Raw genomic sequence first — 18,407 nt, 5'->3', positions numbered from 1 at the left:
AAAGATACTGGTGTTAGTATTGTTGCCAATGTTGGTTGACACTGCAAGAAATGAGTTAATTTACGACCATGTTTTAGCTACCGTGGGTGAAACAAATATTATTATTAAGGAACAACATTGGCCCGAGCATAAATTTGTTGAGGATGTGCGCACACTCAAGGTGCATGTTGTACTGTTTCCAAAGTTCCGTCTTTAATTAACAGATGCGCTACATGATTGTAAAAAAAAAATGATACATGTCTGTCAAGAAAACAGAAAAGATGAGCTACATGTGCTGCAATTCGGAATAACTGGTCCGGAGGCCAGACCAAAGAAACCAGGTTGTGAGATCCAAATCATGAGAAGTTGAAGGAACACTTGGGGGTCCTTCTCCAATAACCAACTTTTCGTGTCCACAGACATCGCTGCACTTTGTTTGAGCATGTCAGCCTCAAAGATGACCTCGACTGGAAGTTGCTTCACTAAAACTGTGGCGTCCCGTGTGTTCGCTCTGAGCTGGAGGGCCTCGCTTCCTCACCCAGCAAGTAAACTACCCCAGCCAGCTGGACACAAACAAGCAACGTAGTTCAGTCCACAACTTTCATTTCTTCCAAGTATAACCACATTGCAACTAATGTAACCCAAATGGTTGTAGAGTAATTAGTAAATTACCGATTATTAGTTTATCATCACATAACTACAAGAACACTGAATTAGAAACATACATACGAATTTTGAATTTACAATAAACCATGGACCTTGGCTAGAACAGGTTCCTGGCAGGTTATTGGTTATTTCCAGGCGTTTTTTCTGCTCCATTAAGTGAAATATACCTATGCCCATACGGAGATACTGTTCATCAATTTGAATTCAGACTTTTGATGTTAAATATACCTATGCCCATATGGAGATACGCATTTGCTCAGCTCCCTTCCTCCCTTTTTTTTAGACAGAAGACACTACATGCCCGTCTTCAAATTAATAAAACCCCACAGCTGAAACTGTAACAAGGTTATGCTAGGATTACCATCTTAGGTTACGGACTGAGCCCCAAGAGCCAAACCAACAAACACAGTTTACACACACCAAGGGAACACAAAAGGCACAGGGGCCAGGGAAACTACGAAGTTCAGGTCTTGGGCAGATGGCGACAGCAGCGAGGTGTCGGAGAAGAGTTTCTCAAGCAGCGGCACAACCTTAGGCTTTCGCAGGTGCGCCAATGCTGCAAAAGGATCAGAGTTTTGAAGACACAATCAACATGACGTGGTAATTTAGACTCAATAGTGTACTTATTGCGAATAAGCCACAAAGCCCAACACTGCGCGGCAAAGAAGATCCAGAGAAAACATCGCATGTTGCCTCTGAACTCATGGAGAATGGCAACCAGCTCCAAAAAATTAGAGGGGTTCCATAAAACACCTAACATGGAGACACTCCACTCCACATAAACTTGGCTATGGACAGCACTCATGCTAGCCGCACGGAGCACAGTTTGCATCCAAGGGCCCCTGCATTATGAATCTAATCATTAGATGGTAGGCGTCCATTCGCCAATTGCCAAGTAAACATCTTGATCTTAAGGGGAATGGAAGCCTTCCATATATCCTCTGAATGCGCCACCACAACACCTTGGCAGAGCTTTCAATACATGGAGTGGGTGGAGAACTGACCTGGGGGCTCCAAGGCCCATGACAAACTGCCATGAGTCTCCGAGGCTCCAACACCTCGGTCTCAGTGACCAACTGATGCCATTGTTCAAGTTCTGCATGACCAAAGTTTCTAAGAAAGGAAATACACCACCCATCGCTGGTGTATGCCTGGCTTACCAGATTAGTAGCTAACAGTTACCACGATAATTGTACATGATTATCGGATAACTTTTTACAAGTTTTAGTCATTGCAATGATATGTACAGCTAGAGAGAGGGTGTACAAGTGTGTCCGAGACCTAAGGGATGGTATTATTTCACACAAAGTAATATCATCTAGCCGTGCATTGGTACATAATGTACCTACCGATCAAGTTATTATAATATGGTAGCTAAGTATTGCACCGACAAAAAAAAAGAAGTTGTCGAAACATGTCAACATGGAATCTAATTTCGAATATCTCGCCACGACTAAGCCAACGGTGAAAACGGATCATCAATCTGGTCAGCGGTTTGAGAGATTAAAAAAATATATTCTATGATAGTTAACGCCATATTGAGATACTGAGGCAAGTCATGTAAAATAGATATATATTACTAGGCTGAAATTTGAAACCATTGGTACATTGTATAGTTTACTTGACTTACCTCAGCATCTCAATACGGCGTTAACTTGTGGGTTTTTGAAATTTGCCGTGCACCCATACACGTCGCATGTTCTTCCCATTCTTTCTGTTCACTGATCTCACACAGCAGTATTCGAGCTCCAACTGCACAGAGATAAGAAAATATTTGTGAGTGTTTCGTAATTTGTAGACTCCTAGTGAAGAATGAATGAAGCAAACCACCAAGGAAAATAAAGTGAAAGCATTAGATTAAGCATGACAATTTACAAGCCTGGCGATGAATTTTAGGAGCGGAACTAACAATGGAAGATTGGAACTAACAATGGAAGATTGGTACGATGCAAAGTACTACCCTTCCAAATTATAAGACGTTTTGGCAACCTCTTATAATTTGCAACAAAGGTACTCCCTCCATCCTAGTTCTCAAGGCACAATCTCAAAAACTATTTGTCCCATAAACCCCCACCTCCTAGGCATAGTTTATTTAATGTGGGAGTAATAGCACTTGGGAACTCGATCATTTTTTCTGCATGCACCGTGTAGAAACAGCCATGGACGTTTCAGTTTTTTGCATGTAGAAACTAGCCATGCACTTGGTGTGAAATCGTTTCAAGTTTTTGCATGTACAAACTGGCCGGGTCCTCTTCCTTAGAGTATAAAACTTCAGCCATTGCCTCCTCTTCCCACAACTTCAGCCATTGCCTCCTCTTCCCACAACAGCCATGGACGTGGAGGCGAAGCAGGAAGGCACCATGGAGGTGGAGCAGCAAGGCGAGGTGGAAGAGGCCCATGGCGAGGTGGAGGGCGTCCATGGCGTAGTGGAGGAGGTCCATGGCGAGGTGGAGGAGGTCCATGGCGAGGTGGAGGAGGTCCATGGCGAGGTGGAAGAGGTCCATGGCGAGGTGGAGGGCGTCCATGGCGTAGTGGAGGAGGTCCATGGCGAGGTGGAGGAGGTCCATGGCGAAGTGGAAGAACTCGGGGAGGATTTCCAGAAGGTTCCTGCAACCATCCAAGGCCTTTTTGAGAAAGTTGATCGTCTATTTGCCGGGCAAGACAAGATCTCAGCCAGGTTAAGTACATCCGTAGCACTAACCTTCTGCCACAGTATTTCTTTGTCTTGCCTGCAGTCTGCCGGTGCCAAAGGACTTTCTTTGTGAGCTGTGCGGAAATCCGCTTGTGTTATGATTATTGGTGCAAGGACTGTGCAACGACGGTTGGAATTGGTGTATGCGATCGTTGTGGTCGCAACACCTCTACCATTGCCGAAGATGATAGTGTGTTTGTGCCTGACACCGAGATGAACTAGCCTTCATGTTGAGGATGAAATAGCCATCATGTTTCTATGGATCTTGATTTTGGATGCAAATTATGGAATGTAATAAAAATATCTTTTGCAGTGGATCAGTGGAGTTTATTTGCATTTTAAGATAATTTGTTTTGTGTTTCTCAAAAGGCAAAAACCAAAGGCGATGCGATTAATAGATCAAAAACAGTCGAATATTACATTGAAAACTAGAAGTCCAACTATTACGGTGATCAACTAAAACATTCACTCCTCCTAAGGTGAGTTCAAATACTCTTATCGCAACATCAACATAATCCTTGTCAACCGTCAAACGAACCGGAAGGAGACCTAGCCTCTCAAGTGTTTTTTTCTTCAAGTGAGGTGGATCATAGTGTTGCGACCCCTTATGCTTAATAATCTTCCTCATGCAAACTTGATGACTTAACCAGATTCTATTAAGCTTACGATGTGGATACTAAGCAAGGCTTTCATTAACCTGTGGAACAAATGAAAGGTATAGCTCGTTGTGAAAAAAATTAAGAAGTTGCATAACCAAAGCTGCAAAATGAAGGAGTGGTAGGAAGGTCTTGGGCATTTTCCTATGGAACATAGATTGAATGGAGGCAAACCACCCAAGATCAAGTATGTTGTAGTCTGGTGAGTTTGGTGGTTGATTTACAATTCTAATATCCCAACCTCCCCTTGCCGCTTCCATTGCAAAAATGGGATCGTTTGCTAAAACGTGAGTTCTTGCATTGTCCTGCTGAATGTATATGGTGTTCCATCTATCACTCTCAGGCCATTTCTCCTTTATATAATGTACTCCCTACTCTTGTTCTTGTCCACCGAAGTTGAAGGCTTCATCTCCCATTCTCCTCTTAATCTACATTGAAACAAAGAAATCATGTTACTTTACCTAACAAACGAAATGTACATTGATATAGTTCATGTTTACAAGATGTACCTGTTAGCACTCCTCTTCTTAGCTTGCACCCAATTAACAGCCCACACACCTATCTTTCCATCAAACACACAATTTCCTTGGGCATCATACCTTGGCCTTGCCATTGCCGATAAGAACATGATCTGCTGGATGTGGTTTTTTATGTTTGCATTCTCTTCTTGGTGCTTCCTCTCTATGACTCAAATACATGTCTTCCTTGTGCGGTAGAAGATCTTCTCATCCAAATGAACCTTATTAAAACTAGCTTTAGAAGTGGGATTGTCCTCCAATGAACTTGGCTACAAATTCTCAAGGCAATACTTCACGTGTGCCTTTTTGTTGGCTTATGTTAATGCAGATTTCAGTTCGGTTGTTATTCGTCTCATTACCTTCTCCTTCAACCTAGGCACACACAAAAAAAATTGATCATGATTTCGGTCATCAAGAAAATTAGAAACTCATGTTGATGCTGCTTGCCAACAAGAAGGTTGAGGTGGAGCAACAAGTTGTCATGGAGATGGAGCAGCAAGGCGAGGTGGAGGAGGTCCATGGCGAGGTGGAGGAGGCCCATGGCGAGGTGGAGGAGGTCCATGGCGAGGTGGAGGGCGTCCATAGCGTAGTGGAGGAGGTCCATGGCGAGGTGGAGGTCCATGGCGAAGTGGAAGAACTCATGCTGATGTTGTTTTCTCTAATTTTCTTGATGACCGAAATCATGATCATTTTTTTGTGTGTGTTTAGGTTGAAGGAGAAGGTAATGAGACGAATAACAAGTGAACTGAAACCTGCATTAACAGAAGCCAACAAGAAGGCACGTGTGAAGTATTGCCTTGAGAATTTGGAGCCAAGTTCATTGGAGGACAATCCCACTTTTAAAGCTAGTTTTAATAAGGTTCATTTGGATGAGAAGATCTTCTACCGCACAAGGAAGACACAGAATATGTATTTGAGTCATAGAGAGGAAGCACCAAGAAGAGAATGCAAACATAAAAAATCACATCCAGCAGATCATGTTCTTATCAGCAATGGCAAGGCCAAGGTATGATGCTCAAGGAAATTGTGTGTTTGATGGAAAGATAGGTGTGTGGGCATTTGTTGATTGGGTGCAAGCTAAAAAGAGGAGTGCTAACAGGTACATCTTGCAAACATGAACTATATCAATGTACATTTCGTTTGTTAGGTAAAGTAACATGATTTCTTTGTTTCAATGTAGATTAAGAGGAGAATGGGAGATGAAGCCTTCAACTACGATGGACGGGAACAATAGTAGGGAGTACATTATATAAAGGAGAAATGGCCTGAGAGTGATAGATGGAACACCATATACATTCAACAGGACAATGCAAGAACTCACGTTTTAGCAAACGATCCCATTTTTGCAATGGAAGCGGCAAGGGGAGGTAGGGATATTAGAATTGTAAATCAACCACCAAACTCACTAGACTGCAACATACTTGATCTTGGGTGGTTTGCCTCCTTTCAATCTATGTTCCATAGGAAAATGCCCAAGACCCTTCCTGAGATTGTTCAGAAGGTACCACTCCTTCATTTTTCAGTTTTGGTTATGCAACTTCTTAAAAAAATCACAACGAGCTAAACCCTTCATTTTTTCATTTTTTCCACAGGTTAATGAAAGCCTTACTCAGTATCCACATCGTAAGCTTAATAGAATCTGGTTAAGTCATCAAGCTTGCATGAGGGAGATTATTAAGCACAAGGGGTCGCAACACTATGATCCACCTCACTTGAAGAAAAAAACACTTGATAGGCTAGGTCTCCTTCCGGTTCGTTTGACGGTTGACAAGGATTATGTTGATGTTGCGATAGAGTATTTGAACTCACCTTAAGAGGAATGAATGTTTTAGTTGATCACTGTAATAGTTGGACTTCTAGTTTTCAATGTAATATTCGGACTATTTTTGATCTATTAATCGCATCACCTTTGGTTTTTGCATTTTGAGAAAAATAAAACAAATTATCTTAAAATGCAAATAAACTCCACTGATCTGCAACAGATATTCTTATTGCATTCCATAATTGCATCCAAAATCAAGATCCATAAAAACATGATGGCTATTTCATCCTCAACATTAAGGCTAGTTCATCTCGATGTCAAGCACAAACACACTGTCATCTTAGGCAATGGTAGAGGTGTTGCGACCACAACGATCGCATACACCATCTTCACCAATTCCAACCGTCGTTGCACAGTCCTTGCACCAATAATTATCACACACAAGCGGATTTCCGCACAGCTCACAAGGAACCAAGTCCTTTGGCACCGGCAGACTGCAAGCAAGACAAAGAAATATCGAGGCCTCACCACGCACACCACACCTTTGGCACATTCCAGGGAATATGCATCCCTTACATGAAGATTGCACCATAGCCTTGGGTAGCATCGCCAGGTTAGTGTTGCGGATGTACTTAAACCTGGCCGAGATCTTGTCTTGCCCGGCAAATAGACGATCAACTTTCTCAAAAAGGCCTTGATGGTTGCATGAACCTTGTGGAAATCCTCCTCGAGTTCTTCCACCTCGCCATGGACCTCCTCCACTACGCCATGGACGCCCTCCACCTCGCCATGGACCTATTCCACCTCGCCATGGACCTCCTCCACCTCGCCATGGACCTCCTCCACCTCGCCATGGACCTCCTCCACCTCGCCATGGACCTCCTCCACTACGCCATGGACGCCCTCCACCTCGCCATGGGCCTCTTCCACCTCGCCTTTGCTGCTCCATCTCCATGACAACTTGTTGCTCCACCTCCATGGTGCCTTCCTGCTTCGCCTCCACGTCCATGGCTGTTGTGGGAAGAGGAGGCAATGGCTGAAGTTTTATACTCTAAGGAAGAGGACCTGGCCAGTTTGTACATGCAAAAAACTGAAATGATTTCACACCAAGTGCATGGCCAGTTTCTACATGCAAAAAACTGAAACGTCCGTGGCTGTTTTGTTTCTACACGGTGCATGCAGAAAAATTGATCGAGTTCCCAAGTGCTATTACTCCCACATTAAATAGAATTATGCCTAGGAGGTGGGGGTTTATGGGACAAATAGTTTTTGGGATTGTTCCTTCAGAACTAGGACGGAGGGAGTCATTATTTTGGCAATTAATGGCAGTAATTATAGACTGTTTTTACGTGAGAAAACTCGACCCAATCAGCTAGTACCTTGGGCCAAGATATTCAAAAATTGTGACTTGGGTACTAGGACGGAGGGAGTAGTAATTTACTATAAATCTAAATTAATGATAATTATAACATAATGAGTAACTTTAATGAATAATTATTCTGCTTAACTACAATCTACACAAAACAAACTCTCAAGGAACATATATAGCAATCAAGACAAATAGCGAGTAACTAAAAACGGATATCTAGAAGCAAGGATTATGAGTTGAGCGACAAGTCTTGAAGCCACTACTTGCATGTCGACTCGGCTGACCGACTTGACTCATGGGTACAGTCCAGCGGTCAATCGAGTAGTCGACAACTACTCGTGAAGTTTGAATCGAGCGACCAGTGGAGTTCCCACCAGTGGGCTCAGCCCATGAAGTGGATCCATAGCTTCAGACCAAACCCTCTCCAGGCTCCACAGCAAGCTGCCGCTACCGGTGGCCACGCTGCTCTGGTCCTCCCCCTGGTTCCACTCCTCCCACCGATTATTCTTCCCCGATGCTCTGCTCCTACCTCAGCTGTGCTCCTCAACCAGTTGTAGCAAACCATCAATCTGTTGCTCCGCCGGCTGCAGCAGACCACCAAGTCTGCTCCTCTGCCAGATATTGATAACAAATTGCTGCTGCTCCACAAGCGCTGCAAGAATTAAGATGTACCTTCCTGGGCAGTGGCCTATCTCAGATTTCTCTCCACTCCCCATGCCTCCAAATTTTAATGTAGTATACTAGTATCAGTAATTAAGTACTGTGTTATTTTCTAGTAGCTACAGGACTACATGCTGACTAGTACTAGTCCCTAGGGAGCATATTTAGTACCTAACAACAGATATCTAGAAGACTATAAGAAAACCGAATGCGACGATTCTATAAGATAAAACTAATAGATGAGATGAACTTAGAAACTGGATATGGGCCTCCTGACATGCCAAAAGCAGCTGCTACTGACTCATAGTGCGCTACTGTTCAATGTAATCTGCCATATCAAACCATCGAGATTTTGAGTTACCTCCAGTAGTCCAGCAGCATCAAAGAGTTCTCTCACAGTGTCCAACGAGAAGTAGTACGAGAAGGTACCATCAGCACGAATATATTCCCGAAACCCCACTCTTTGGTGAGGCAAAAATCGAAGCATCGTCATGTCATAGATGCCTAATATGAAACGAGGAGAGTTGTCAGCAAGCGATTGCTTATAAATTAGACGAAATATTAACATGTCTGAAATGTTACCGTAATCCCTGAATAGAACAAGGCCACCTGGTTTCAGAACAGAAACACACCGCCGTAGAGTAGCTAACATTATGTCATATGGTATGGCTGACAACGTAAATATCTGCCAATCAAAAAAGGAAAGCATACTGACAAGGTATGTAAGCACTAACTCGGAAGGCTTGACTGTCGCTATAAATAGATCTACAACCAAAAAACAAATACCAAAATTTTTGAAAATACAAATGCAGTCACACCATGATGTCAAACTTAAAAGCACTAGTGAACTGAATTTCAAATGACTTAGCGGATGTTCTGACCAAAAGGAGGGAGAATGATAGATAGCATAGCAAAATTCACTAACCATAGTAATAACATCTATGCCGTGAATACAACACTGATTTTCCTTCAGCACAATTGGTTGTTCGTTCCTTATATTATGATGACCTGAATCTGGAAGAAATGGCATATGATTGAATTCAACATTAGGTGAAGCCAAAATTTCATAAAAGATTTTTTTTTTAGAACACGTAGGAGCTCTGCACGTCATTGTATTAAGCTTAAGTTAACAGAAGAATATGCAAAACAAACCAAGTACCTAGTGAGAGGTCAACAGCCTTTGCACCAAAACTTTGACACCAATTACAGAACAGCCAATCTGGAAATGCTTCTTTAGAAACATCCAGTAAAAAAGGGTGGAACCTATCCTTGGCATCAACCCCTTGTGTATTGAACACAATCTCATTTGCTTTCTGTAGAGTATCTTCACTACAATCACAAGCATAGACAGTGATGCTTGGACTACATCTGTGGAAATAGCCATGTCATCATCATTAGTAATAGAGTTCCTTGTGAGTTCAGTATCACGGTGCTAAGCTGCAGAACAAGGAGCCAGAGCTATGAAAAGGCCATGTGAGCAGTTAAGCTACGATGTAGACTGAATGCGTAGCCCATTGGATAGGCAGCGATTACTTGGATATAGTATAAGCTAAGGATGGTTTGTTGTATTGTACTGAACCAATTAAGAGTATCACAATCTAATCCGCAATCCGTCCTTTCCCTCTCCAAACTACTCTAATTTTCCCAAAGCTCCACTTTGATCTCCCCCGCTTCCCAAGGTCATCCCTACCTATGGTAATGAGTGCTCATATTCAAAGCTAGCTGCGGTCCTGCCGCCATAAGCCTACTACAACATGATACAATCAAACTCTTGCACTGAGAGACCCTATTACTAATAAATTAACTTTACTGAAAATGAAATGAAAATTTGGAGAAAATTACCGTAGAATTGATACAACAGTGCTTCCATTCCCACACCCCACCTCTAGAACCTTTGCACATTCTTTGCTGTTAATTAGTTCAGGAAATTCCTTCAGAAGATATCTCCTTTCCTAACAAAGTAAATGAGATCTTAATTGTCTTGCGAGAACTTCTAATGGTCTGAATTGTTCATTTTCTTATTACTCAAAGTCCTACAACACTGGTTCAAAGGTATCTTTGCATAGAGGCAAACGATATTCACTTAATTCGATTCTACCAAAGAACAAAAGCAGCAAACCAAGAGAATGTACCAAGGAAAAAGGAGATTGTCCAACAGATAGGATGCAAGATCACATCCCTAGTCAGAAAAATATTGGAGTAATTGTAAGTCCGGTCTGCTGTAGATAACACAGTAAAGTACCTTCTTGGTTCATACTACCAACAAAATGCAGCAGAATAGTTTAACGAGGTCTCTAATGTCCATATGATATGCCCACATCACACATTATTACCTACTTCATAAATAAGAAGGTATGTTGACGAAAAGGGGTAAGGAGAGAGAGTGAGAGGGGCGGGGGCGGGGGGGGATGGGGGGCAGGGGGAGAACCTTGAAGAACTTGCCGGATGCGTGGCGACGGTGGAAGCTTTTCCAGGCCTCCGACGGCGGTGCTGGCGGCGCGTCGGTGGCCGTGGTCGTGGGGAAAGGGCACAGGTGATAGGAGAAAGAAGGGTTAGCTTCCACATCCGCCCGGAGGTCCTCCCAGTCGAAGTCGTGGCAGTGGTACTCCGCCTCCACCTCGTGCTTGGTGCTCTCCCGTTCTCCACCCCCGTCCATGGCAGCCGCCAGCCGCCGTCTTCCTTTCGCTCCTACCTTGTCACGACCTCTACCCAAGCCCGTGACGCATGACAGCCGATGGAGGCCCAAGCTCAGACGAGGCTACACTGCCAGTTGTCCGAAAAGATTATCTAACAGACAGCCCATGGTGGCCCAAGCCCAAGGTGAGGCCGGCCAAGGCTTTGTCTCGCTGGTGTCACTGTCGTCACTGCACCCCGCAAGTGAACATCATCATCTACCCTTATCTCAAAAAAAAAAAAAAAAAAAAAAATCATCATCTACCCGCATCTGGACGTTCTCTGTCCGTCACGGTTGAAAATGCGGTCCAACGCGCCTCTCGTATTTGAATCTGCACAGTAGAGGTGTTCGTTTTGAAGTAAATCTGACTCAAATTTACGTCAGATTTACAACAGTGTGGACAGGCCGCGAGTCCGACTTGTATGCCTCGGGGCTTCCGGCTAGGTAGACAAGACAAGGCTCCCTCTTCCCAGCTCCCACCCCCGACGCGCCCCTCCGTCACTGCCCTCGTCGCCTCTGCCTTGATCGGCTGATTCGGCCACCAATTTCGCCCGCTCGAAGGGCCGCTCTTGTCAGCCACCCTTTTCGGAGTAAGCGGGTGACCATCCAACGATGTAGAGCACTACGCCTAGCTCGCGCGCCCCCCTCTGGTCCGTGCTACCCGCAACCTGTTCGACCGAACTCCTGGCCGGTTGTCAAGGTGACTTGCACGGCTCGCCGACCACTCTTTTTCATTACCCATAGATGGTCGTTGGTCCTCATTTTTGGTCTACCGTTTGTAGATCATGGCCGGCAGCTCGAACGAGTATTTCTACAAAAATGCCATCGACATATCCTCTGACGAGTCCGGCGACGACTCTGAGATCATCATGGCCATGGCCTTTCTCCTCCATGATCAGGAGCAGCGCTTGCCGAAGTACAGGCGCTCGGTGAAGGGTCGGCTCCCGGTGACTGAGCACGGCCGAGACGAGGGACATGCTCAACTATGGAGAGACTACTTTCAACGGACCAACCCCATTTACAAGACGCCATGATTTAGTCGACGTTTTTTGATATCAATGGATCATGCACAGCGTGAGGTGCTACAATGACTACTTAAATTTGAAAGCGGATGCTACATGTAAACTTGGCTTCTCTTCTTACCAGAAATGCACGGCGGCCATTAGGATGTTAGCGTATGGAGTTGTCGGTGACCTAGTGGTCGAGTACATCCGCATGAGCGAGTCAGGTTGCTTTGAGGAATCATACAGGATCTGCAGGGTTGTGGTTGAGGTCTTCGCAAAAGTGTACTTGAGGCAACAAAATGTTGCTGACATTGCCAGACTATTATCAATCAATGCATCAAGAGGGTTTTCTGGTATGCTTGGAAGCATAGATTGCATGCATTAGAAATGGAAAAACTACCCATTTGGGTGGCAAGATCAGTACCATGGCCACACGAAAGGGTCAAACAATTACATTAGTGTGCTTCAGCGATCTCTGATGCTGACACGTCTTGCTGAAGGTCATGCTCCATCAGTCCAGTTGAAAAGACACTGCGGTGACCCAGCATACCACTGCATGGTGTAGTACACAAGTTGTTGACATAGCACAAGTGAAACACCGTTCCACTCATATTACATCTCTCATAGTGGTACAACAGAAACATATGCACCCCGTTCAGATGAGGCTACACTGCCAGATGTCCGAATAGATTATCTAACAGACAGCCCATGGTGGCCCAAGCCCAAGGTGAGGCCGGCCAATGCTTTGTCTCGCTGTGTCACTGTCGTCACTGCACCCCGCAAGTGAGGGCATCTCCAACCGGGCGACCCAAACGGATGCGCTGGGCCGTCCGTTTTGGGCCGTTTGCGTGCCCGAGCGGACGCGCGGACGGAGCCCCGCGTCCGCGCGTCCGTTTGGGTCGCACGCTGCGCCCAACGCAGCGGCCACCCATTTGGCCATTTGGCCATTTGGCCTATTTCTTTGGAAAATAGGTCCTCTCGGCCACAGATCCTTAAACAATGTCTAACAAATATAGAATAATATCTTGTAAACATAGAATAATATGTAATAAACATAAAATATTATCAAATACCATAAAATATTATCAAATGTACCATGATAAATCAAATAAAATGTGCCATAGTTTGAGAAAAATATAAAAATTACAATTGAGATTGTCTAACTCAATTTGGGCGCTCGAGGATCTCCTTCTGTCTCTTCTCGAACCAAGCTCTCTTTGCCTCGCTCATGTTGGTCAAGTCGGCGTTCATGATGAGGTTGTCCTCGACTTGGCGTTTGAGCTCAACTTCCTTCGCCTTCAGCTCCACCTCTTTGGCTCTTGCCATTGCTATGAGCTCAAGTTCTCTCTCTTTGAGCTCAAGTTCTTTAGCTTTGGTCTTGGCCTTGACCTCTTCAATCTCAAGCTTCTTCTGCCGGACATCAAAGAATTTCTTCCTCGTCCTCTTCTTTCTCCCGGCGCCTCCTCTCATCCCTCTTGTCCGTGGACACCTCTCTGTCCGCATGCATCTCCTTCAAAGTGCCATACAATAGCATGGACGAAGCATCACGCTTCATGTCGGCTTTGGTTGACTTGTGGCCGCGTGGACGACTTGCACGAGAAGCGGAGCTACCGCAAAGCTGCCCACCATCAAGGTCAATGACCGTGGCATCTTTGGCGGGATTGTTGCCGACCAAGGTCGCCATGTACCCCTCGTACCCCTCCCGGAACTTGGGGGTGCCTTGGAGTTCCTTCCAACAATGAGGGAAGGCAAAGGTCTTCTCTCCATTGTTGACTTTGTAGAATTCCAAAGCTCGCCACACCTAGAGCAAAGCGAGACAACAACGATAAACAGATGTGCAAACATCGGATGAATAAGTTGAGGTTAAGAATCATACCAAGTCCTTCACACCCATGCCACTAACGGGGATCCGTCTCGCGTGATCATACGCCGCCTGGAACTTGTTGCATTCCGTTTGAATTGCTCCCCACCTCTTTTGGAGCGATATTTCGCTGCGGTCGCTCTCAAATGGCTCCTGTCCATATTTGCGATGTTCATGGAAGTATTCATATATCCGGCGCCGAATGCGGTCCCCTTCGCTCGGCACCCGTCAACGCATCTTGCCCGATGGTCAACCATCCATCGACGAGCACCTTGTCCTCCTTCTCCGTGTAGTTGGCGGTTCGTTTGCTTACCCGGCGACCTCGAGTTTGTGCAGCTGCGGCTTGTGTGAGGCCCTCACCGAACAACGACTCCTCCTCGATGTTTATGCTGCCGGGACGAGCGGCTGTGCCCTCCCGTGTGTCAATGGGAGGTGGCCGGGGAGCCTCGTCGTGTCGAAGGATATGGCAGGGTCGTCGGCATTATCTGTGCGAAAGACGGAGGGGCCTGCACGGTGGACGGTGACTGCGCGCGCGCGGCCGACAAATCGTCGAACAGGTTGCGCGCACCGGACATCGCAGCTGCTCCCAGGTTCTTGGGGCCTTTGGAGTTTGCCGGCGCACGGTTCAGGTCAATGGACGAAGGTGACGGCCCCGTCATGGACTCGCCCACCTCCGGTGACCCATCCCGTGACTGGTATGCGTGCCGCCCATGCGCCCCCATTTCGTGCCCAAACAGGGCAGTCGGTGGGGCAGTTGACCTTGGAGGAAGGGGCAGGGTCACGGAGGAGGCCGAGCTCCCCCCCCCCCCCGAGGCCGCGCCGGTGCCGGGGATGATCATGTGCTGGCCGAGCGCCGCGTGGCCGTAAAGAGCATGGCTCGCGCCTGCCGCTCTTGAAGGACGAGTGCTCTTCGCCTCCGTCTTGAGTTGGAGAAGCTGCTCCGCCGCCCGCCGCCGCTCCTCCGCGGCAGCGGCTTCCCTCTTCCGTTGGTCGAGCGCCCTGCGGCGGTCGGCCCTCTTCTTGCTCTCGAGCTTCCTCTGCTCCGGGGTGAGGTCGGCCTTGGCCTTCTTCGTCGGCGGCCCGGGGGGGAGCTCGGCCTCCACGGCAGGAGCGGCAACGGCCGCGGGTGCGTCCTCTCCGATGGTGGCGGTGGTGGCGGTGGCGGCGGCAGTCGCTTCGTCGGCCATCTCTAGGTTTTGGGAGTACAGTGGAGTGTTTCTGTTTTCGGAGGCAGACAGGCAGGCCAGGGGCGGAAAAGGGGAGGACGCGAGCGACCAGCCTTTCGCGTCCGCGGCCACGCAAACTCGTCCAAGATTTGGGCCGGGTTTGGGTCGTCCCGGACGCCGCGGCCATCCGTTTTAGGGATGGGTCGCGCGCTGGGCCGCGGTTTTGTCCGTTTCGACCCATCCGGACGCGCGGGCGCGGGATGGGTCGCCCGATTGGAGATGCCCTGAACATCATCATCTACCCGCATCTGGACGTTCTCTGTCCGTCGCGGTTGAAAATGCGGTCCAACGCGCCTCTCGTATTTGAATCTGCATCGTAGAGGTGTTCGTTTTGAAGTAAATCTGACTCAAATTTATGTCAGATTTACGATAGCGTGGACAGTCCGACTTGTATGCCTCGGGGCTTCCGGCTAGGTAGACAAGACAAGGCTCCCTCTTCCCAGCTCCCACCCCCGACGCGCGCCTCCATCACTGCCCTCGTCGCCTCTGCCTTGATCGGCTGATTCGACCACCAATTTCGCCCGCTCGGAGGGCCGCCCTTGTCAGCTACCCTTTTCGGAGTAGGCGGGTGACAAGGGATTAACTTATCGATGCCTACAGGTTGTAGACTAGGGTTTAGTTGGAAGTAGAGGGCAAGTAGATCTCGAAGGTTTCAGCCGAAAAGTACTCGACGATTATGAAAACTAGGGTTCGAGAAACAATGATTCGATGCTTTCTTTGTCCCTCGAATCCCCCTTATATAGGAGGTGGAGCCGAGGGATTCGTATTGTACAAGTTACAGAGTTCGGGAGGGTTTCCAACTCATCCCGTAAGATTACAAACATCATCTTCTAATACAACTCTAACTTTCCTTAATATCAACTTGGGCTTCCGATTCTTCTTATTCTTCGAGTCATGGGCCTTCAGTAAACCCCGGGTACTATCTTCGGCAGGCCCATTGGGGATGCCTATGTCAGTAGCCCCTGATACGTCTCCGACGTATCGATAATTTCTTATGTTCTATGCCATATTATTGATGATACCTACATGTTTTATGCACACTTTATGTCATATTCGTGCATTTTCTGGAACTAACCTATTAACAAGATGCCGAAGTGCCGCTCTCGTTTTCTGCTCGTTTTTGGTTTCGGAAATCCTAGTAACGAAATATTCTCGAATTGGACGAAACAAAGACCCAGGGGCCTATTTCGCCACGAACCTTCTAGAAGACCGAAGAGCATACGAAGTGGGGCCACGAGGTGGCCAAACCACATGGCGGCGCGGCCAAGGGGGCCCGCGCCGCCCGTGGTGTGGGCCCCTCGTCGCCCCCCGACTCGCCCTTCCGCCTACTTAAAGCCTCCGTCGCGAAACTCCCCGATGCAAAAAACCACGATACGGAAAACCTTACCGAGACGCCGCCGCCGCCGATCCCATCTCGGGGATTCGGAGATCTCCTCCGGCACCCCGCCGGAGAGGGGATTCATCTCCCGGAGGACTCTACACCGCCATGGTCGCCTCCGGAGTGATGAGTGAGTAGTTCACCCCCGGACTATGGGTCCATAGCAGTAGCTAGATGGTTGTCTTCTCCTCATTGTGCTTCATTGTTGGATCTTGTGAGCTGCCTAACATGATCAAGATCATCTATCTGTAATACTCTATGTTGTGTTTGTCGGGATCCGATGGATAGAGAATACCATGTTATGTTAATTATCAAGTTATTACATATGTGTTGTTTATGATCTTGCATGCTCTCCATTACTAGTAGAGGCTCTGGCCAAGTTTTTGCTCTTAACTCCAAGAGGGAGTATTTATGCTCGATAGTGGGTTCATGCCTGCATTGACACCTGGGACAGTGACGAAAGTTCTAAGGTTGTGCCGTGCTCGTTGCCACTAGGGATAAAACATTGGCGCTATATCCGAGGATGTAGTTGTTGATTACATTACGCACCATACTTAATGCAATTGTCCGTTGCTTTGCAACTTAATACCGGAAGGGGTTCGGACGATAACCCGAAGGTGGACTTTTTAGGCATAGATGCAAGCTTGGATGGCGGTCTATGTACTTTGTCGTAATGCCCAATTAAATCTCACTATACTTATCATGACATGTATGTGCATTGTTATGCTCTCTCTATTTGTCAATTGCCCGACCGTAATTTGTTCACCCAACATGCTTTTATCTTATGGGAGAGACACCTCTAGTGAACTGTGGACCCCGGTCCATTCTTTAATACCGAAATACAAATCTGCTGCAATACTTGTTTTTACCGTTTTCTCCGCAAACAATCATCTTCCACACAATACGGTTAATCCTTTGTTACGAGCAAGCCGGTGAGATTGACAACCTCACTGTTTCGTTGGGGCAAAGTACTTTGGTTGTGTTGTGCAGGTTCCACGTTGGCGCCGGAATCTCCGGTGTTGCGCCGCACTACATCCCGCCGCCATCAACCTTCAACGTGCTTCTTGGCTCCTCCCGGTTCGATAAACCTTGGTTTCTTTCCGAGGGAAAACTTGCCGCTGTGCGCATCATACCTTCCTCTTGGGGTTGCCCAACGAACGTGTGAAATACACGCCATCAAGCATATTTTCTCGGCGCCGTTGCCGGGGAGATCAAGACACGCTCGCAAGGGGAGTCTCCACTTCTCAATCTCTTTACTTTGTTTTTGTCTTGCTTTATTTTATTTACTACTTTGTTTGCTGCACTTATATCAAAACACAAAAAAAATTAGTTGCTAGCTTTACTTTATTTACTGTCTTGTTTGCTATATCAAAAACACAAAAAAATTAGTTTACTTGCATTTACTTTATCTAGTTTGTTTTATTTACTACTGCTAAAATGGCCAACCCTGAAAATACTAAGTTGTGTGACTTCACTAGCACAAATAATAATGATTTCCTATGCACACCTATTGCTCCACCTCGCTACTACGACAGAATTCTTTGAAATTAAACCTGCTTTACTAAATCTTGTTATGCGAGAGCAATTTTCTGGTGTTAGTTCTGATGATGCTACTGCCCATCTCAATAATTTTGTTGAACTATGTGAAATGCAAAAGTATAAAGATGTAGATGTAGGATAACGTAGCATAGAAAACAAAAATTTTCCTACCGCAAACACGCAATCCAAGCCAAGATGCAATCTAGAAGACAGTAGCAACGAGGGGGTATCGAGTCTCACCCTTGAAGAGATTCCAAAGCCTACAAGATGAGGCTCTTGTTGCTGCGGTAGACGTTCACTTGCCGCTTGCAAAAGCGCGTAGAAGATCTTGATCACGATCGGTTCCGGCGCCACGAACGGGCAGCACCTCCGTACTCGGTCACACGTTCGGTTGTTGATGAAGACGACGTCCACCTCCCCGTT

The 18,407-nt window shown here is 46.6% G+C and overlaps 1 protein-coding gene across 2 annotated transcripts; it reads right to left on the bottom strand.

Annotated features, from left to right (window-relative positions):
- Positions 1–173: 173 nt before the first annotated feature.
- Positions 174–11,010, bottom strand: LOC124703922 (tRNA N(3)-methylcytidine methyltransferase METTL6). Of its 2 annotated transcripts, none has more exons than XM_047236157.1 (8): positions 10,731–11,010; positions 10,145–10,254; positions 9,462–9,670; positions 9,228–9,316; positions 8,885–8,987; positions 8,664–8,806; positions 2,276–2,397; positions 174–542 (listed from the first exon to the last, which is right to left on the bottom strand). In XM_047236157.1, exons 1-7 carry the CDS (start codon positions 10,956–10,958, stop codon positions 2,296–2,298), a joined length of 984 nt encoding a protein of 327 aa, XP_047092113.1. In that variant the 5' UTR covers positions 10,959–11,010; the 3' UTR covers positions 174–542; positions 2,276–2,295. The 2 variants fall into 2 exon arrangements, with proteins under 2 accessions (XP_047092113.1, XP_047092114.1); XM_047236158.1 differs by lacking the exon at positions 174–542 and adding an exon at positions 962–1,201.
- Positions 11,011–18,407: the final 7,397 nt, after the last annotated feature.

This window comes from Lolium rigidum, chromosome 3 (genome assembly GCF_022539505.1).
Source record: "Lolium rigidum isolate FL_2022 chromosome 3, APGP_CSIRO_Lrig_0.1, whole genome shotgun sequence".
Classification (NCBI taxonomy): Eukaryota; Viridiplantae; Streptophyta; class Magnoliopsida; order Poales; family Poaceae; genus Lolium; species Lolium rigidum.
The sequence above is the reverse complement of the archived record's forward strand: the minus strand, read 5'-3'. Positions and strand labels throughout refer to the sequence as shown.